Source organism: Syzygium oleosum, unplaced genomic scaffold (assembly GCF_021117445.2).
Source record: "Syzygium oleosum isolate NSW1041296 unplaced genomic scaffold, Sole_v2.1 Sole_v2.12, whole genome shotgun sequence".
NCBI classification, from domain to species: domain Eukaryota; kingdom Viridiplantae; phylum Streptophyta; class Magnoliopsida; order Myrtales; family Myrtaceae; genus Syzygium; species Syzygium oleosum.
In genome coordinates, this window is record NW_026607496.1 from 546374 (window position 1) to 568276 (window position 21903).

At 37.9% G+C, this 21903-nt stretch overlaps 1 protein-coding gene across 2 annotated transcripts; it reads right to left on the reverse strand.

Moving 5' to 3' along the window:
• Nucleotides 1-15698: 15698 nt before the first annotated feature.
• LOC130139409 (4-hydroxy-tetrahydrodipicolinate reductase 1, chloroplastic-like) lies at nucleotides 15699-19947 on the reverse strand. 2 transcript variants are annotated; one of them, XM_056316302.1, is made up of 9 exons: nucleotides 19603-19947; nucleotides 19042-19279; nucleotides 18829-18962; nucleotides 18670-18744; nucleotides 17301-17402; nucleotides 16691-16800; nucleotides 16511-16598; nucleotides 16017-16130; nucleotides 15699-15922 (listed from the first exon to the last, which is right to left on the reverse strand). In XM_056316302.1, exons 1-8 carry the CDS (start codon nucleotides 19816-19818, stop codon nucleotides 16062-16064), a joined length of 1032 nt encoding a protein of 343 aa, XP_056172277.1. In that variant the 5' UTR covers nucleotides 19819-19947; the 3' UTR covers nucleotides 15699-15922; nucleotides 16017-16061. The 2 variants fall into 2 exon arrangements, with proteins under 2 accessions (XP_056172277.1, XP_056172278.1); XM_056316303.1 differs by having other exon boundaries at nucleotides 15699-15936.
• Between the last annotated feature and the right edge of the window lie 1956 nt (nucleotides 19948-21903).

The window sequence follows — 21903 nt, forward strand, 5'->3', positions numbered from 1 at the left end:
TTAATATATTCACTTTTAAGTGAGAAATAAATAACAAGCTATATCTGGTCTAACAAGTGCAAATTGATCCAGAATTTTCTGGATTTACCAATTTGCACGTCAAGCATGGAAGATGCATGTGATGAAGGTGAAGATTATATGTGGGAATGCATCTCGACACGGAAGACATGTCTTATGAGATGATGCAAAGAACAGAAATTTCATGATCATGATTTTCAAGTTTTATCTCTCATGCTAATATCGAAATATCTGATTGGTGAAGTTGTAATAATTCGGCTCCACATGCGTAATGGGCATGTAATGTAGACATTGACCAAGATCAAGGGTGATGTAGTTGCGACTTTACTTAGCCCTAGAAAGAACAATATTTTCGATACTTAAAAAATAATTAAGTTAACAAAAGGTGATTATGAAATAGTTAAGTTGTCCTCATAAGTTTTTGCTAAAAGTGTGCAGCTAAAGCTCGATACCTTTACCGGAGGAGATCGCCAAGAGGGAGTCCAAGTCTGAGCCTATTAACATATCTAATTGGACCCAACTTCACTCAAAAGCAAGCCAAAGAGTTATGTGTTAATTAAGATATATTGACAGCTTTATATCAAGCCAATTCTCTAATGTGAGATTTCTCTAACACATGACACACGTGCATCATAACAATCTGTCGTTCACGTGAGCTTGTGTTAGGTCCCCCCCCCCAAGGTTTCCTTGTGCTTCAAGATATGACGTCTGCCACCAAGCTTGCATTGTTACACTACAACCGGCCACCGCCCGGAAATCAAGCCCAACTTTATGCTCAATGTTAGGTTTGTTTCCCCTTAATCCAAGTATCATTCTACATCAAGATATGATGTCTACCACTAGGCCTGCATTGTTACACCACAACCCCCATTGCACGAAAATCACGCCCAACTTAATCCATGGGCCCACCAATCTACCATCGGCTCTAATACCATTTGTTAGGAGCGCGCAGTGAAAGCCCGATACCTTCACTTACGGAAATCACTGAGAGGGAGCCCAAATTCGAGCCTATTAACATATCTAGTTGAACCTACCTTCACTGAAAAGCTTAAGTCAATGAGTTATGGATAAACTAGAATATATTAACCGCTCTACACCACACCAATTTTCCGATATAAAATTTATCTAATACAACCCACACGTGCATCCTAATGGTTTTGTTATTAGGAAATGCTCCACCTCGAAGAACATATTGGAGATGCATCCATAGGATTGAGTGAGGAAACCGTTTTCACACATCTAAGGTCGCAAAAATATCAACCCTCAACTTCAGCAGAACCTGATGGCAAAGCCAAATCATGTTCTAGTTGTCTGTCAAGAACAGCTTCATTTACTCAACAATACATTAAGATAGAATTGAAGAGGAAGTTCGTTTATTTGCCATACGTTATAATCTTAGCTAACTTTAGACTATGAGTGTATATGCACTACTAAATTGTTCTTTTCATTTTGCTAGGTTATTGCAGGATTACTACGTTGATCAAGATAAGCTTGCAAAGTTGGATTGTTGCCTCACTTTCACTATGGCTGCAGTTCTAAAATTAGGAATGAGGCAAGCTTTGAAGTAGTCCACGTAATGATTTGAGAGGGGTATGAGAGCGAGTCAATCCGGACATAGAGAGTAAACGAACGAGTCGACCTGGACATGGATATTGGAAAGTGGGCTGAGGGCGGTGGCGCAGAAGATGGTGGCTTTGTCCATGTGAAAAGGCTCTTGGTGTTTGGAGATTAAGTTAGGTATAGAGGTTGGTGTTTGGAAATGGTGTTGTCCGGAGAGAGAAATTTTAGTTTTCTTTAGAATGACTTCAGGCTGGAACGAAGGTCTTCCCCTCAATCTATGTGGTTTGAAATTGGACTATCTTGGGGTTCCTGCCATCTTGACCCTTTTTGGCGATTTGGCATTCAAGGAGGTTAAATATTAGAGTTAATATCACGAAAAACCCCAAACTAGTACAACTGTGATAAATTTACCCCAAACTAATTTTTTGACTACCAAAAATCCCAAACTGGTACATCTGTGACAATTTTACCCTCCATTAGTTTCCGTTAAATTTTACCATCGAATTTCTGAGTTGGATGACATGTGGTAGTTGACGGGTGAACCAGTTTGGGGTTTTATCCTCCATTTGTCACTAGTGTATCAGTTTGTGATTTTTCGTGGTATTAATTTAATTTAACGGAGGGTAAATTTATCATAAATATACCAGTTTTGGATTTTTGGTGGTCAAAAGATTAGTTTGGGGTAAAATTATCACAGGTATACCAGTTTGGGCTTTTTTGCGACTAAAAAATTAGTTTAGGGTAAATTTATCACATGTATACTAGTTTAGGGTTTTTCGTGGTATTAACCTTACATATTATTGAGGCTAAAAATGAGGGGACTTTTTATTTTTCCCTCATTCTTCGTTCAAAACTACCCTAAACAATTTTTTTGTAACTATATAAGACGAGACATAGTCTATTATACGTTGTGTTTCTCTTCCCATCATTTTTCTTCAATGTGCAGCAAAAAAAGAAAATGACTTACTATATAGATGCCAACATCTCTAAATTCCAATTTAATTATTTATAAAAGAGAAACAAATGCGCGTACAAAGAGAGGTAGAGATGAGGAACATTTTTATAGGTTCCAAAGTCAATTTTTGCCAAAAAAAAATCTATACAAAAGGATGTCTACCTAATTATTATATAGTTGTTTTTTTTTTGGTAAGGATTATTATATAGTTGTTTTACTCTTTGGAATGTGAAAAAATTAATTATAGAAGGAACGCATTTAAAAAATTGTGAGGAAAAAAGGCATTAAGGAAAGAATTCAAATGCAAATAGAACTAAATAAATGACAACAAAAAGAAAATACAAAAACGGAAAGTGCCCTAAAAATAGATAATGACTAGATTTTTTTTGGACAAAATGACTAGAATAGGCTACCGCTAAATTAGTCAAATAATTAATGTATAATCTATAAGTTTATAGATAATTAGGGAAATGAATAGAATACAGCAAGTTTGAACTTACCCAATTGGCCTTGATGAAGAAAATGAATGCACGAAGATATGTTATAAAGTTTATTGCTGGATAAGGTTGTGTATGCGTGTGGGAGCAAGTTGTTCCCAAAGTAGACCTATCTAGAATGAGCAAGAGAGTATATCGTAACTTATTTATGTATTGCCCACGAAAAGATCGATGTGTATGGTATCTTGCATCCATATACTCTTCTTTTCTTCGGCAATTTCATTATTGTGGGATAGCCATCAACCAAATTTCATGAGGAAAAATAATCATCTCATATGAACCATTGACAATCATCTTATTTCCAGAAGTTTTTCTTATTCTTTGGCTAAATGAAGGAGAGTTGCATGTTTAATTAGTAAGCTATATCTCATCATAATTGCATTACTCTTATTTGTGTTTAAGTTGAAATTTGGAACAATCACTAAAAAAACATGATATCTTATGTCATTGATGAAACAATATTGGCTTCATATACTTAACAATAACAAACAAATTTAAACTGAGAAAATATAAATAAAAAAACCGTTAACCGTTGCCAACGAACAAAAATATATATATAGTAGAGGATACATAAAGAATTATAACGGTAACTAGTGTACGGTCACTCAGTAACTAAGTTAGAAGATCCATCAATCGACGTTTTAAGTCAAAGTAACGAACTTAGATATATCACTTACCAATTCGATAACAAGTACACATTCAACTCATAAATCTTGTAACTAGATTCCAGAACTTAATATCATCTACATCGGATAAGAAAATTGTTTCCATTCACAAGGAATCTTGCGCTCTTTCAGCGGATTACTTTGAGAATCTATGAAAAAATTAAGGTTAACTAAGCTCAATTTTTTTAAGTACTGTGGGAGAGGAACCAAAGTAGACAAAGAAACGAATTAAGTCAGTAAAACGCAACTAGTTCAAGAATAAAATACAAGCACAAATGTAATACAAGAATTAGGATTAGGATTTCTCAGCAACTAGATTGAGATGCCCTATATGAGAAAGTTTTCCAATATGGTAAGTTTGAATTTACGCGGTCGGGCATGGGGAGGAAAAAGATAAATAGAGACAAGTTCTGCAATACAGACTTGTCTTCTTCAAGTTTGTCTTCATTTTGGCGTCATCTCATCTCTGTCTTATTCTATGCAAATTACATCAAAATTCTCTTGAACTCTCGCATTGGTCTAGATCTTCCAGGTTATTGTTCATGTGATCTCTTAGTCTTTTTCCCCCTTTCATATCCCTTTTCTTCTCCTTAGCATATTCTATGCAAATTACATCAAAATTCTCTTGAACTCTCGCATTGGTCTAGATCTTCCAGGTTATTGTTCATGTGATCTCTTAGTCTTTTTCCCCCTTTCATATCCCTTTTCTTCTCCTTAGCATATTCTATGCAAATTACATCAAAATTCTCTTGAACTCTCGCATTGGTCTAGATCTTCCAGGTTATTGTTCATGTGATCTCTTAGTCTTTTTCCCCCTTTCATATCCCTTTTCTTCTCTTAGCATATTCGATGATATAGGTAGTTTTTCAACTTTTGCACTGTGGTTTTTTTTCTCTCTATTTTAAATGTGAAGAAGAATTTGAAGGTTATGTTTATGACATCCATTATTCGAATCTCAGATGTGTTTGATAGATGAAACATATTTTTTCGAGTGATTTTTCTTAATTTTAATTTTCTTAATCTATATTTTCATTAGGGTATCGATGTTTGTAATGATCTATATGATTTCTCTTTTTCCATGAAAAAGTTTTTTTTTTGTTGTATTTTACAAATTTTGCTTTCGATGATAGGGACATTGTATGAGAAGTATCAATTAATTTCAAGTGTAAATAATTGCATTGCAAGGCCTAACGACATGATCTAATAGATCGTTGTATCCCGGAGGGCACGGGATATTTTACTAGTAATTATATTAGTTGGATGTAGTAAGTTCATTTCTTATATTTGATCGTCGAGACAAGCGTACGTTCAAATTGTATGATTTATTTCTTGTAATCAATGCAATGATCAATCGGTGACCTTAGTTCGTTTTTATTCTCAATACATGTGACGATATAGATGTATATTAGATAATGTATATTATATCTTTTATAATGTTCTCTAACAACTCTATGATTATTTCCTTACCTTTTACCTTTACAAATATTTTTTTACATGTATTTATTATTTTTTCACGAATGGCCATTTTTTGTAGGCTAATTTTGATCAAGGTTTTACCTCTGGCCGGTGCTTCTCAGATCAAGTACGTATATTCTCTTATTCCAATATGGTATTGAATTTGTTTAAAAGCCTTTATAAATGGTCATGGGCTGTCTTTGCTTCTATGCTTTTAAAGTTTAGGGATAATGACATAAACAGTTTCTGAACTTTGGCCTAATGTGCAATGTGATTCCTGAATTTTTAATTTGTTTAATGTAGTCCATGAACTTTAGCCTAATGTTCACTGTAGTTCCTGAAATTTTAATTTGTTCAATGTGGTCCTTAGACTTTTGGTACATGCTCAATTTAGTCTCTAAACTATATGAAAATGTTCAATGTAATCCCTGAACTTGAATTAATGGAATGACTATATTGAACATTTTCATTTAGTTCAAAGACTAAATTGAACATGTACTAAAAGTTCAAGGATCACATTGAACAAATTAAAAGTTCATGGACCATATTGCACATTGGGTTAAAGTTCAAAGACACTACATTGAATAAATTAAAAGTTCATGAACTGTTTGTGTCATTTTCCCCTAAAGTTTACTCTAGCCACTTCATTTGATTATTATTTAGGTTCGTTATTTTAAATCCACAATATAGATCTCAGAGGACATTTTTGTCATGATATCAATAGTAAAAAAAATCAAATGAAGTTAATTCATCTTCTGACCGCACAATTTAAATCGATGACTATTTAATCAATCTTACAGACAAACTTATTTAAAAAAAAAAAGATCCTTACTCTATAGAAGCTTTATATAACTAGTAGGTTGATTCTATTATGAAAAACATTCATCTTACATGAGTCACGAAGTAATTCTGAGTTATCGATTGATATACACATTGGATTTCACATAACCTATCAATTATAGCACTTACCATAATCTATCATAATCTAATTTAATATCTTCGTCTCAGCAATATTTATTCTAAAAAGTCATCAAAACCTTGATGCTTTTGTTGCCTATGAGTTTTATCGAAATTGTCCTTAATGACCAATTTGAAAATTATCATTTTACTACAATTTAAGGTCTACTGCAATAATTTTTTTGCATGCTATTATAAATATGATAATCAGGTCGGTGTGAAAATAGAGCGTCTCTATACAGTAGAAGTGATGTAATAGTTTAAACATTGAATTGAACCTAAATAATCGTATAACATGAGAACTATACACATTATTAAAATAACTAAAGCAATTACATTCCAACTTAGCCCCTCCAATACTTCGAGTAGTAATTCATCCCTCGACAGAAACAGACTTTGTTCGATATATATCCTACTAATTTAAATAGAATACGTACAAACCCTCTTATGATTTAGTACATGATCTGTAATATTTCGTCAAGAAACATATATTGGGTTCCTATCTTATATGTACAGATATTTTTATTGTTAATACCCTGACAAGAGAATTTACATTTACAGGTCTCGACAATGGAAAATCAAGAGAACAACACAACAGGGCTACATCGCAACGGATTGTTAACTCCAGCCGGTCGATTTACTTCCATGGCATCTAGAATGTCGGGATGGATGAGTAGAGGGGCGAGGCGAAGTAGAGCTCGTCCCGAGATTTCGTCTCCATCGCCGTGGGCTGGTATTCGAGTGAGAACAAGGGCGGTATGTTCCAAAAAATGTAATATTATTATTATTTTATGTTTTCATGTTTCATCCTAGGAACGTCGAGATCGTATTTACAATACTAGACTTGAAAACTTAACAATTTTTTGCAGAATTCTCAATTTGGTTCCTTAATTAACGATGATATTCTCATTGGAAATTTCATCGATATATTTCCCTAAAAAGTATTTGAAATTGAGAGCTTTAAATCGGAACGGATTTTTACTACTAATTATGTGATGCATTACCATATACGTCATTGCATCGTATTAAACTTGTATTCTCATTTCTATACTTGATATGAAGTTTAATTTACGAGCCATATCATGATAATATGCAATTATATATACCTTCAATATCATGATATCATGATGTTGAACTTTGAGATAATATGCTTCAACCTTTATTACTATTGAAATTATAGAAAAACATGTAATAAAAGCAAAAAAAAAACAACTTCAGTCTAATTGAAAACATTGTTGAGTCCAAGGCGTGAGGGGGATTTCGGCATTATCTTGTTGGCTTTTACTTAGTATATGCAGAATCTCTTTTATAGTACCATGAACTATGAAGTTCAACTAAACAGAACCTGCTGCTTGTGTATGACTTCAAACATTTCTTGCAGTGTCGTCACGAGTTGTGCTGTGGACATAGATGTTTTCGAGTAATAATATTTGTCACCCTTGATTGAGTTTTGTTGCGGAAGTGATTTTCGAGTTTTATCTCTCATGCTAATGTCGAAATGTCTAAATTAGTGAAACTGTTTATAATTCATCTTCACGTGTATATATATGCTCGAGCCCTTTCACAACATTTATGTGTGTTATTGTGCATTTTGCATTCAAACAACTAAAAACCAAACCAATGTGCATTAATGTTGCTATTGATCAAGATCAAGGGACAACTGGTGGCAACTTTACTTAGCCATCGAGCGAGCAATATTTTTTTATACTTGATAACTAATTTACTTCAGGAGAGGTGATTATGAAATACTTGGGTTTTCCTCATATGCTTTCTTATTTTGAACTGGTCCACCTCGACGAACAGATGGGAAATGTTTCCATAGGATTGAGTGACGAAGCCATCTTCACACATCTAAGGTCAAAGCAATATCAACCCTCGAGTTCAGAAGAATCTAACATCGAAGCCGAATCTTGCTGTATTTGTCTGGTAAGAACCACTTCAATTACTTAAGAATATATTAAGATAGAATTGAGGTACAACTTTGTTGTCCTTAAGTAATTGTCTTAGCTAAATTCAAACTATGAGTATACATAAACGCTACTAAATTGTACCTTTTATTTTGCTGGAACTATTGCAGGATGACTACATTGTTGAGGATAAGCTAGGAAAATTAGACTGCGGGCATTACTTTCATTATGGCTGCATTCAGAAATGGCTGAAGCTGAGGAACTTTTGTCCATTGTGCAAAAGGAGAGCTTTAACATTATGAAGCATTTCTCAACTTTGAAGTAGTTCATGTAATGGATTGTGAGGAGATTGATTGAGTTTCAATTGATTTTAACATATTTAACATTGCAGAATTTCTAATTTCTTTGTGCATAAGTTTAGACTTTAAGGAACTAAATGGAAAACAATAACATGCGCCAATAATAATGACGTAATATTAGCACCAAATAATTAACTAAAATAACAAATAAATTTTGATTGAAGGAAATTATAAAACCTAAATAGTTAGATACTCCCGTGTCTGTTTTGATATTGAGAAGATATAGACTTGATGATAATTAATGATACATAATGTTAACTAGAACAAAGGCCAACCAATTTCTAGGTTACCAACACCATGTGTCGAGATATTTCAGGAAATCAAATAACAAACTTAGGCTCCATTTGTTTCCTGAAAAATGATATTTTGAAAGTATTTTCCTAAATATAATCGATTGTATCGCTGGAGATAATTAGCTAATGGAAAAAAAATTTGTTATCAATAACAAATTTGTATAAATATTTCATAGAAGATGAATATATTTATCGTTCGCTCATTTTTGTAAGTAATACAATTGATCTATTTTATGAAAATGTTTTAAAAATCATTCATTTTCCACGAAACAAACGGAGCCTTAAGATCACAAAACACAATTAAAACCTTTTATATGTGGCGGGAGATTTAATTTATAGATGTGTAATGAAAATTAGACTACATAGTTTAAATTGACAATGAAAAGGGGATATATGGTGAGTAGATTGGGCAAAGATGATATTAGTTATATCGTCGGTAGATGATCGTATACAAATTGCAACTTCCCTATCATGTTAAGTTAGGATTTGTTCAATTATGGGGAAAATTACCAAAACAGTCGTAAACCTAATGAAATCGTGCCAAAACAGTCCTAAACTTTTTGCATTTGTGCAAATTCAGTCCATCTAGCCAATTTTAGCTGGCCAGTGCTGACGTGGACGTAGGCCTGACATGGCAATTTGTAAATATTTTTATTCTTGTCTAATTTTTTATTAAAATTTTATTTTTTTCTTTTATTTTTCTTTTTTTTCTTTTCTTTTCCCTTTCTTTTTCTTTTCCTCTCTTCATCTTCAACCTCTCATTGGTCGCCGGAACCGACGACAGGCAAGGGTCTGCGAGTTCGAGCCTTGCCCAAGCATAGCGAGGCTCCACCTCGCAAGTGACGGACCTCGCCAGTCGCCGGCGAGTTTGAGCCTTGCCAAGGGCGAACGAGGCCGATCTCACCAGTTGCCGGCGAGGCTCAACCTTGCGAGTGACGGCAAGGACAAGCCTCACCAGGGGCGGGCGAGGCCGACCTCGCCAATTGCCGATGAGGACAAGCCACACCAAATCTGACGTGGCTCAAACTCGCCGGCAACTGGCGAGGTCGAGCCTTACCAAGGGCGGGCGAGGCCGACTTCATTGGACGCCGCCTCTAGCTAGTCGCCGGAACCGGCAATTGACTAGACGTTGAAGATGAAAGGAGGGAAAAAAAGGAGAAAGAAAAAAAAAAGTAAAATATAAAATAATATAATATTTAAAAATTTCCATGTTGTGTTGGCTGACGTCCACGTCAGTGCCGGCCAGCCAAAATTGGCCAAATGGACTAAATTGACACACACAAAAAAAGATTTTAAGACTGTTTTGGTAATTTTTCCCTCAATTCGGCAAGGAGAAACTCGACTAATAGCTTCAAGGAATAATTTCACTAAAATCGCACATAAACACACAAAACTTCTTTTATTTTATCTTATTCTTCGATTAATTTTTTTGCTTTGTCAAAATTCTTATTAATAACATTGAATTGCTTTTTTTAGCCATTACAAAGGGCCATCAATTTTAAGATGCGACTTTTTGGAGATCCAAAGTGATGCAGCAAGTAATAGATAAACACGGATTCATCGATATGCAAACACGAACTCGGACACATATGCTCGTTAGGCGCAACAGTGGAGAGAAATCTAGTTTTCGAGAAAATTGTCTAAAAAAGTCAAAAATCTAATGCACTCTGGTCAATTTAGTTTCAAACCTTTTAATTTTGCCAATTGAGTCATAAACATTTTATCGTTTCACTAATTGAGTATATCCGACCAATTTTAGCTAGAAATTGCTGACGTGGACGCTGATACTGCCACGTAGGATTACCATAACTAATATGGACATTTTTTTATAATTTTAAAAAAATTTAATTCTTTTCTTTTCTCTTTTCTTTTTCTTTCTTTCGTTTTCACCAAGTCCGGCAAGGGTTGTCGGCCGACCCTCACTGGTCACAGGCAAGGGCAGATGACCCTCATTGACCACTGTGCGAGGGCCGTGAAGCCCTCACCCTCACCCAGTGGTCGGCCGACCTAGCCCTCACCTATGACCGGCGAGGTTGGCCCTCATCGGGCTTGAAAGACAAAAGAAAAAAAATATTAAAAAATTCAAAATTTTTTTTAATAATTATAAAAATTGTCCACGTGAAAGTCAATCATACCACATAGGACGGCCGACATCCACGCCAGTGATTTCCAGCTAAAATTGACCTTAGGCTAATTTGAATATATCTACCACTAATTATACTATCGTTTTCAAAACCATTGTAGGATGCCTATCTCGATCAAGATTGGCTCGTGAAGTTGGATTGCAGCCATTGCTTTTGCTACCGTTGCATTGTGAAATGGCTCAAGGGGGATAAGTACACTAGGAATATCATAACTTTAATACAACGCTTATTTAAGTACCATAACTTATTCTTTTTTTTCGCTTACTTAAGTGCCGCAAATTTGAAAATCGATCATTTGAGACTCGCCGGTAAAGCCAATATGGCACATCATCTGACATAACGCGTTGAAAAGCTAAAATCAGCACTTAAGAAGGCAAACAACGTCGCTTGAGCATCTGGCTGAAGGACGGCAGAAATTCCAAAAACTTAGGTTCTTCAATTTTTTAAAGTGACCACTTAAGTGACATGAAGAGAGAGTTTGAAAACAACTTCGTTTGAGGAAGAGAGAGTATGAAAACGGCTTCGTCTAATTGGGGAAGATTTTAAAGAAACAGCATAAAATGACAACGTTTGTTATACTCTTCCCATGTTGGACAAATATTTTCATGTTAGACTTCAATTTATTTTTAAAAACTCCATGACAGAATGGAAAAATTTTTAAAAAAATTCCCATAGAACGATTTGCCGAAAATGGCACTCAAGTGATCAATTTTACACCGATGCGGCACTCAAGTGAACGAAATAAAAAGAAGAAGCTATGACACTTAAGTAAGTGACACACGAAAGTTATAACACTCTTGGTATACTTATGGTGAACAAAATTGTCCAATTGCAAAGTGGCAATACCATCTCCAGCAATATGAATGAGATGGATCTCAAACTTCAAAGGAATTCACATATGATAAATTTTGAATGTGACGAGATTGATCAACTTTTCCCTTGCCAAGAAAATCGTAATTTGTAACTGACGACGTTCTTGTATTCCCTCTCAGAGAAAATGACACAAACAGTCCCTGTATTTTGGGGCAATGTGCAATTTGGTCCCTGAACTTTTTAATTTGTTCAATATAGTCCCTGAACTATAGCCTGATGTTCAATGTCGTCCCTGAACTTTTAATTTGTTCGGTATGGTCTCTGGACTTTTGGTATATATTCAATTTAGTCCCTAAACTATATAAAAATGGTCAATGTAATCCTTTCATTAATTCAAGTTCAGAGACTACATTGAACATTTTCATATAGTTCGGAGACTAAATTGAACAAATACCAAAAGTCCAGGGATCACATTGAACAAATTAAAAATTGAGGGACCACATTGAACATTAGACTAAAGTTCAGATACTAAATTGAATAAATTAAAAATTTATGGATCAAATTGCACATTGGGCAAAAGTTCAGGGACTGTTTGTCTCATTATTCCTTCCCTCTCATCTTATTCGTTGTAAATCAAATACTTTTCAAGTTTATAGCCTTTGACATCCACACATGATCATCTCTCTTAGTACAAGTAGTAATGCATTTTCCATGGAGAATTTCCATTTTGAACCATTGTGGGTGTGACATTCCGAATTTTGGCTCATTTTTGGGATTTATAAAACGGGTATTTCGTCAGTGCGCTTATAGTAAAAATCTCGCCCGGGAACTGATCACTCCCGGTTATTATTTTTAAATCTTGAGATTTCGCTAGAATCGCATTCGATCGAATTTGGCCGTTATTTAGACCCTGACCTTGGCAGTCGATTTTCGAGAGTTTCGGGACGAAATAAATTGGACGGTGTCGATATTATTGTGGCCAGCGTCGAGGTGATTAGGAATAGTGAGAAAGTGGATTTTTGGACCGGGTGCGAATTTGGACTGGTAGACCTCCCTCGTAGTGAGTCTTGAGTTATTTTATTTTGGCCCGTTGTCTTATATTATTGTTTGGGATTTTTCGGGGACAGTTAGATCTTTTTCCGGATTTGAATCGCGATAATTAGAATAATATTTAGTTTGAACCGTGTCCGTTGGTTCGCGCTCGAGAATAAATATTAACTTTTTCTCTCTCTTTCTCTCTCCTCTCTCCTCTGCCGCGCCGCCCGTCCCCTCCCCCGCGCACGTTTCTCTCTCTCTCTCTCTCTCCTTTCTTTTTCTTCTGGCCGCACGTCTCCTCTGCATGCGTCCCGTCCCGTCCACGCCCATTCCCCAAGCAGACCAACCCCTTCCCCCCCTTCTGACACACTCTCTCTCTCCTCTCTCCTCTTCCTTTCTCTTCTTCTTTCTCTTCTTCTTCTTCTTCTTCTTCTTCCTTTTCGGGCCCGACTGTCTCCGTCCGTTCCGGTTCTGCTCGCCGACCGCCGCTCGAGCCCGCCGTCGCGTCGTGCCGCCCTGCCACCGTCGCCCGCAAGCTCCGCCGCCGTCGCGCCGTTCGCCAGCCGCCCCGATCGCCCCTCGCCGGCTTGCCCGCGGGGCGCGCGCAGCAGCGCAGCGAGCTTGCCGCCGCTACTCGTCACCCCCGGCGCCTGCCCAGCTCGCCGGCGCGTCGCCCAGCCACCGCCTCCGCCCCGTCGACGCCGCGAGACCAGCCGCCAACCCCCTTGCTTCTCCCCTCCCCCGGTCTCCTCCCTGTCTGGTTCTGCCCGAGCCGAGCCAGCTCGCCGCCGCCGCTCCGCCGTGCAACTAGCCGACCGTCGCCGCCGCCGCCGGTCCGCTGCCTCCCCCTCAGCCTCTGTCTCCCTCTCCTCCTCTTCCTCTCCTTCCCTCTCGTTCTCTGTCTCTCTTTCTCTCACCCGACTGGCCTCTCCTCCCAGCACGCTGCCGCCACGCCTGGCCGTCGCCGCCGCGTCACCGCCGCCGCTGGTCGCCGCCCCGACCAGCCAGCTAGCCCCGACTGACCAGCTCGGACCGTGACCAAGCCGCGTGCCCACGCCGCTGCCGCGCCCGCTGCCGCGCTCCGCTGCAGCGCCCGTTGCCCGCGCCCGCGCCGTCGCCGCGCCCGTGCCCGCGGCCGACCGCCGTGCCCGCGCACGTGCCTGGTCCGCACTGTTCACCTTGGCCATCCTAGGCCCGAGACGACTTTTCCCGGGCCAAAACTCGGTAAGTGACTCCCTAAACCTTACCTAGTACATCGGGTATTATTAGACTTGTCCAGGGGGTAATTAGTACCGGTTTAGGGCTTAACGTGGATTGTGAGCAATTTTTGTACGTGCTTAATTGATAATTTAAATTGTGAGAAGTGTGGGGCTTAATTAATGACTAATTATGGTGGGCTAATTGATAATATTGTAGTGGCATTCATGGGTGGACTTGATGTTCGTATGTGGTAGGCATAAATGACGGATTTGTGGGCAAGTGTGATGGACTGTGATGTGAGTCTGATTTGTACGTGGGTATTTCATCGACTTGTCTCGGGTTTAGAACGGCTAGGGCGTGTTTCATCTAATTATATTATTTTATAGTTTTGCTACTTGAATTTGATTAAATAATATGCTCGATTGGATAATTGCGTGTGGCCGACTTGAACGTCGGGTTTGTGGATTGAGGTGGCGAATTGTGAATTGGACTGAGTTGTGATTATGGGCTGTTTGATGCAATTGGCGTGAAATTGATTTAATTGATTGGCGTGTGTTTGCCTGTCGATTTTAAGCTCGGATCGATCGGAGGGCTACGGACTTGGGACGTGTTGACGGCGGTCCGTGTGAAGGCATGAATGGTCGATGTGCCAAATGGATGCGGGCTTGAGACGTGTTGACGGTGGCCCGTTAAAGGTGTGATTGGACCGGGACGTGTTTACGTCGGTCATGGGAATTGATTGAATAGTGTGGCTTGGGACGTGTTGACGGCGGCCACTGGAATTGATTGAATGATATGGCTTGGGACGTGTTGTGGCGGCCATTGGAATTGATCGAATTGTGAGGCTTGTGTGCCTGTGAGAATGAATTTGAGGTGCAGTGGCGCGAGTTGTGAGAAAGATGTTCGGACACGCATGTGATTTGAGTGTGATTGAATTGGCTGGTTGAGCGTGTGACTGATTTGGCTGGTTGAGCGTGTGATTTAATTGACCAGTTGAACGTGTGGTTGCTTGGCTGGGCTGGTTGAATGCGAGTGAGATTGCGTGTGCCGGGTGACCGTGATATGATGATGAACTATTCTTGCATTATCTTGTTTGGACTAATATGCAGGGTTGGCTCGTGATTCGAGGGCAAGGTAAGTATAATGATGTGAACTCTATATGTTATGGGGTAGTTTGCATGTACGACTTGTCTGGGTACGCATTGGCCTACGTGGGGTATAGGGGTTGCTTATTGAGACTCGTTCTCACGGTTATTATATAACCATTTCAGATCCGCGATCATGAGTGACTGGAGACGCTGCAAGGGTATCTCGGAGATCGAGGACGGGTCAAGTACTCGGTATTTTGAGCCCCCTTTGTAGAGGAGTTAAGTTTGTAAACCTTTGTCCCTTTTGAGGAATGTGGTTCTGTTGTTGTGGCCTAGCTTAGGAATTGTCTTTTTGTAGACGTCGTATGTATCTGTCAAGTGTAGGAATTACAGTTATTGTTTTGTGCTATTGTTACCCCTTGTCATTATTAATTGTCCGGGTTGTTTCTATTTGTTTCCGCACGTGCCTAATCTCTGATGTTTGGGTTGGGTCGGCGACGTGTCTGGGACGTCGCATTCAATGATCGACCATCGAGGGATGATCGCGCGCTCGTAGGGTGCGGGGCGTGACAGTGGGCCTTTCAAGTTTGAACATCAAACTTCATTAAGCTTCCTCCACAACTCATCGTTCACCTCTGGAAATCAGTTTTCAAGCAAGAATGAGAAAAGCAGGACACTTCGATATGGCTTCCAAGTTGCAAGCTCAAATTGTACAGTTGCCGACAATGCTGAGTATGAGAGAGTTGCAGGGAAATTACAAAACCATTCTACTTAGCATCCTCTGATTTTAAGACGCATGCCTTGCAGCACAAATAATCAAAATCCTACACGTCTCAAAGAGAAGCTGCAGCTGCTCAAGCTTAATGATCCATCTCCAGAACAAGTCTTGCAATCTTTTCTATTCTATTACCATGTGAAGCAACGATGATTATCAAAAAGTTCTAAAAACCAGAGTCCTGAATTGGAGATACAACATCTGCCAAACAAATACTACTAATAATTATTATAATAATGATACGAAGAAGAAGAAGAGTTGAGACTACAAACAGAAGTAAGGCAATACAGCTGACCTGAAAGATAAGCGCCGCACAAGAAACCTCAGCATGAAAATAGTATCAACGCATGCTACCCTCACGCAATACATCAATCATATTGTATATATGCTGGTCTGCCTTCTGCTGGATCTGCTAAAAGACAACACATTTCACAAACCACGATTAGCGAGTACATTGGCAATGGGATGTATAGGGACAATAATTATCTACAACTCCTAACAGTTAACTTTGATTAGATACAAAGAAAAATTTCCTCATTCAGAACTAAGATATTGTACATTGCATTCAGACATTATGTGAATCTGATTATATATATAAGTATTTATAGGAGGGGCAAGCTGGTGTCACTTCAAAGCTTGCCATTTTGTAATGCCTTGTCTCATTTTTGGCAAGTAAAGGAAAAGAACTTTTAAATATCATTACGGGCAAGTTTTGATTAATGTGCACTTATACATCCAGGAAAAAATTCAATTCCAAACTAAAGTGGGTTCTGTTGGAAGAATTATCACCTTCTTGGCTAAAAACAAGACAGCATCAACTGTACCCTCGGCGTATATTGATCTGCCGCAAACATTGTGCTGAAACTCGAAAGACACTCTGTAAAGAGGAGACAAATATGTTGCAATGCTCATCTCTAGAAAATCATATGAAATAAGAAGGTGGAGATATTAACAATAAAACATAATTACGTTTCATCGGGCGATGCCAGATGATACAAATGGAAAGCATGACCAGGCAAATACTCTTCTGGAACTCCCACCATCTCCATTTGTTGTTGAGGATCACGGATCATCTGGATCTGATGGTATTCCAAAGCAAAAGCACAGATAAGTGTGAGATATTTTTAACTGTGGAAATATTAATAATAATCTTAATAATAGAACTAGCAATTACAAAGATTATTGTTACGGTTTATCATCTACTGTGCCATTCACTCATGCATAATTTAGTAAATATTTAAGATGCGAGTATAAAACGAAGGTTTTCCCCCATAGGCAATGTAGGCCAATGGTATAAGAATTGAACCCAAAGACCTCTTAGCTCTTGAGAGAGTACATAAAAACAAAGCTTTATCAAGATTTACGAAACAAACTAAAACGAATTCATGAATTTTGCCAAGAACTAATCTACAGCCTGCTTACTAACAATTCAATCTATATAAACACAGATAAATGATCTGGACTCGCAACAAATATGTAAATGTTCCTCAACGTGCCTTTTATAGGAAAATAAAAGAATAATTAACAAGAATTTCCCAATAAATTGAGTCCAAGCCACGAACATAATTTCACAACCAACCTGATCCATGTCAAAAGACACTCCCAACTTCTTGAAGCAAGAAATCACTGCCTTAGCTGTTCCAGAGGTGTCCAATTTGCTTGATTGGTGGGACTCCATCACCTATACTTTATAAACAAATTCATCAGTGCCTCTGTGAGCAAATCCAAACGTGAACTGAAAGCACTAATAACTTACTATACTATGTCTACAATAAAAATTCGGAATCATTAGGTCAAGAGTAAATCAATAGAGTGTTGCAATATTAATAATTAACCCAAATTCATTGCACTCGAGTAAATGTTCATCAACTAATGCAAACCACCAGACCAAACCACAGCAACAACATATACTGATTCTCAAGCTATTTCAAGCACTTAAGAAAGCAGCATAACATCCGGTCTTCCACTACAACTCAGTGCACCAGAATAGACATCAACGATGCACCCATTCAAACTGGAAAAAATGAGGAGAAGTAGGCAGGGGGTAAAACCACACTATGGCATTTTAAAGATCGAAGATGGCCCTCAATCGCTCAGAAAGATAGAGTTTAAGAAAAGGGTAACTACAGAAAAGCCCGAGGGACTCAAATTGCCACAGGTTCCAGCTCTCATGCTTCCTGAGATACTGATATAAGAAGCCTATTTCTCACCTAACAAAAAATCTTTTTTCTCTTATTTGTTCCCTCAAACTTCAGTGAAGATAGTGGTTCAGTGTATGGGCACCCGAACTCCTATCTCATTCCCTATTCTGGTTAGTGGGTCGCTTCACAACAACTGGCAGAGTACTCGACCATCATTCAGCTTGATAACTAAGCAAATGAAACATGACGAGTTAAATGATAACAGGTAAAATACGACAAATCTAATTGAGGATAGGAACTGAATAAAGATAAGCTCACAGGATAGAATCAGACCTATATTGGTAAGATTAACAGTATCTAATCTGCCGTGAAACCCACATCGGCTTAGCACAACATAAATGAGTCACCTATAACCTCACTTGGCCACCGTCTTTTTTCTGCTTTGCGATTTAGGTAGTGTGTTGTTTGTATCATTGTGTTTATATTTTATCTTTGCGTTGATATAATACAGAAAATAAAGAGATCAACAGCACCTAATTGACAAATTTAGGATAAAACTCACAGAACTTCCATTCTCACATCCTTTTTTTTTTACATGCACAGTCAATCTTACAACCAATGCTCTATCAAAAGTATCTAATCAAACATCGGTGAGAATATCTAATTTTAACATCAGCTATATGTGCACTTAAACATCCATAAAATCATTAAACAAGACCCGGTTAAAGGGATGAACTACACAAGACAGAGAGCAAAGTGAGGAGCAGAATAGGAGAAAGCAGATGCAGAAGAGCAAGGACTGAGCACCTTTAGAGAATACCCAGAGAAGGCTCCTGGAAATTGCTCTGCCATAATTTCCATTGCTGCAAGAAATGCCACAACCTACCAAAAGCTAGAGAATAATTAGGACAAAATAAGAAAGCACAGAGATGGCTAAAACTGAACAAGGACCTTGGGTTCTGTTACCTGTTTCCCCATTTGTGGGGAAATTACTGCATATAAATTTGAATCTCGGACTGTTTTGTAAAGCTGATCCCTGTCCCCTCCAGTAGTTCCCATGACAAATGGAACTCCAACATTGCAATACAGCTCGGCGTTACCTTCATAATAGAAGTAATAAGAATTTAATTTAACTTATCAAGCGAACAGTACATAATCTCTTAAAGATGTGTCACTTACTGTTCACTGCATCAGGCACAGTGTAGTCGACCACAATCATATTCGGGTGTTCACGAAAGACCGAGGCCAGAACGCTTTCTCTATCTGAAGGTCCATGCACCTTAATCTCTTTTCCACACACCTCTACGGATTTTCCAGCCTCTTCGGCACAGCCAAATGACATGGGGATAATATCGAGCCCTGCAGATTCAGCTGCTTTTATAACAGCCTTCCCCATTTTGCCCGAACTACTGTTCACCTGCAGCAACAGCAAAGATGCGATGCATCCATCGACTAAGCCAAAAATAAAAATGGCCAGGAAAAGATTGAATATTGTATTGAGATGTTTCAGTAACTTAGGACGAAAGCACACATTACCCAAAATTTACATATATTTCAATGCTAAAACCAAGCAATTGCAACTTCTCAATGCCCAAATACGGTTTCCACCAAGCAGAATTAGGCAAAAGAAAGCATTTTGCGCACTTCAAACAAGACGACTCCATCACATTTGTCTCACACCACCACCAACAAAAAGGAAAGCCATTTCATCAAACACTACGCGGGCAAAAGTGTCATTACCATGATGGGTATGTCTAATTTCTTAGAAGCTCGGACTTGGAGGTCCATCTGAGGGATGGGCGAGGCCGACATGGTCACCGCGGCGCATCGTTCGCGAAGAAGCGAAAGGCCGCGCCTTGTGCGTTGTCTCGGCGATAGAGAAGCGAGTGGAGCTGCTTCTGCTCCGCACAAGCTGTTCCTGGCTGGGAGCACGACTCGCGTGGACGCCATCGCCATCGGTGGAGGCAGAAGACGGGAACAATCAGAGAGCAGCTGCGAACTTGGAATTCTCTACCGGGGAGGAGAGGAGACGGTGAAGTGGGAGACGCGACTTCGAGCTTTTGAGCTGAGAGGTTCAGGGTTTTGATCATTTTTGTGGTTTTTTTCTAAGCATTTGACCAAAAAAAAAAGTATTTCATATATACATACATATATATATTAAGTTTATAAAAGAATGTTTAAAGATTCAAATTAGTTTAAGGAAAGTCCAAAGTTGTTGCATGATAGAAAGATTGAAATTCAGATTCGGAATATAAGAAATTTGTAAGATTAGTTGACAAGCATATTGGTTATTTGAATATAGTTTCACCCATATGATTGTAATTTGTTGTAATATGTTTTATCTTCTCTAAGGACGTGGGCTCTCATGGAAATCCTGGGTCAAATTTTGAGGTTGAAATGAGTCGTTGGGTACAAATTATTATGAAGTAGAGGAAATTACACAAATCCTCATGAATCAAAAATTTTACAATATAGCACTAAATTGCCCTTTATCAAATTCTTTGCGCGTTGATTGTTACGATGGAGTATATTATTTACTTCTAACAAACTTAGGTCTATACCCTACTAAACCAACAATTCAAGATGTAGATCTAAAAAGCTACTTAAATCTCAGTATTAAAAGGAGCTCGTACTCCTGCAAAGGTTTTGTGCACTAAAGATCATTCGGGCTCCTTTACAGTGCACTTGATGTACCGTATGACTTCACACGAAGCGCCATCTTAATTAAATACAAAATCGTCCCAACAAGTTGTAAGTTGATTCGTAACGTTATGATAGTCTTGTCGTAAAATATGATCGAATCCTACTCATCTAACGAGAAAACGATGACAGTTATGGCAATCTATCCACATCACACGTTAGATTACAAACACGAAGTTCCATGTTAGAGCTGCACACTAGTTTGAGAACATTTCGTGCATTATCCTTCTTTCTCTTGTAACATTCACTTCTTCCTTACAAAAAAACTAGAGAGAGAGAGGACCAAAGCTGGTAAGAAATCATAATCTAATCCAACGATGGCAAAGGTGCGGAGAATGCTAAGGCTGCGCATGACAACGATTCTGTGCCCGGAAACAGATTCTGCTCAGAAGTGATTCTTTTTTATTCTGTGCCCGGAATTGATTCTGAGCATTTTAAGGCGTTTGTTAACGGTCCAAAATTCCATCCCTGGAATAGAAAAAGAACAGAAATGCATTTGGTAACGCCACAAAATTTCTTTTTATTAATAATATTTTTAAATATTTTAATATTTCTTTTTTTTTCTTTTTTTTTTCTTTTCCTCCTTCTTGGCCATGGCCTGCTCGCCGGCCATGACCGGTAAAATATTTTTTTATTAATAATATTTTTATTAAAAGTATTTTTTCTTTTTTTTTGCCATGGCCTGGTCGCCGGTCATGATCGGTAAAATATTTTTTTATTAATAATATTTTTATTAAAAATATATATTTTATTTTTTTTTGCCATGGCCGGTAAAATATTTTTTTTATTAATAATATTTTTTATTAAAATATTTTTATTTTTTTTTGCCATGACAGGTAAAATATTTTTTTTATTAATAACATTTTTCATTAAAATATTTTTATTAAAAATATACATTTTTATTTTTTTGGGCCATGGCCGGTAAAATATTTTTTTTATTAATAATATTTTTTATTAAAATATTTTTATTAAATATATATATTTTTTTTTTGCCATGGCTTGGTCGCCGGCCATGGCTGGTAAAATATTTTAACTTATTAAAAATATATTTTTTTCTTTTTTTTTTGCCATAGCCTGGTCGCCGGCCATGACTGGTAAAATATTTTTTATTAAAATATTTTATTCTCATCAGATCCGGCGAGGGCGGTCCTCGGGCCGGACATTAGAAGCTACATTAAAAACCAAGAAAAGGAAGAAGAAAAAAAAATTGATTCTCAAAATTGTTCCCAGAATCAAGAAACTACTTTTTTTTTATTCTTGAAAACTGATTATGGGAACAATTTTTGACAAAATTGTGCCCAGAATCAAAATATTAAACAAACGCATTTCTGTTCTCAAACT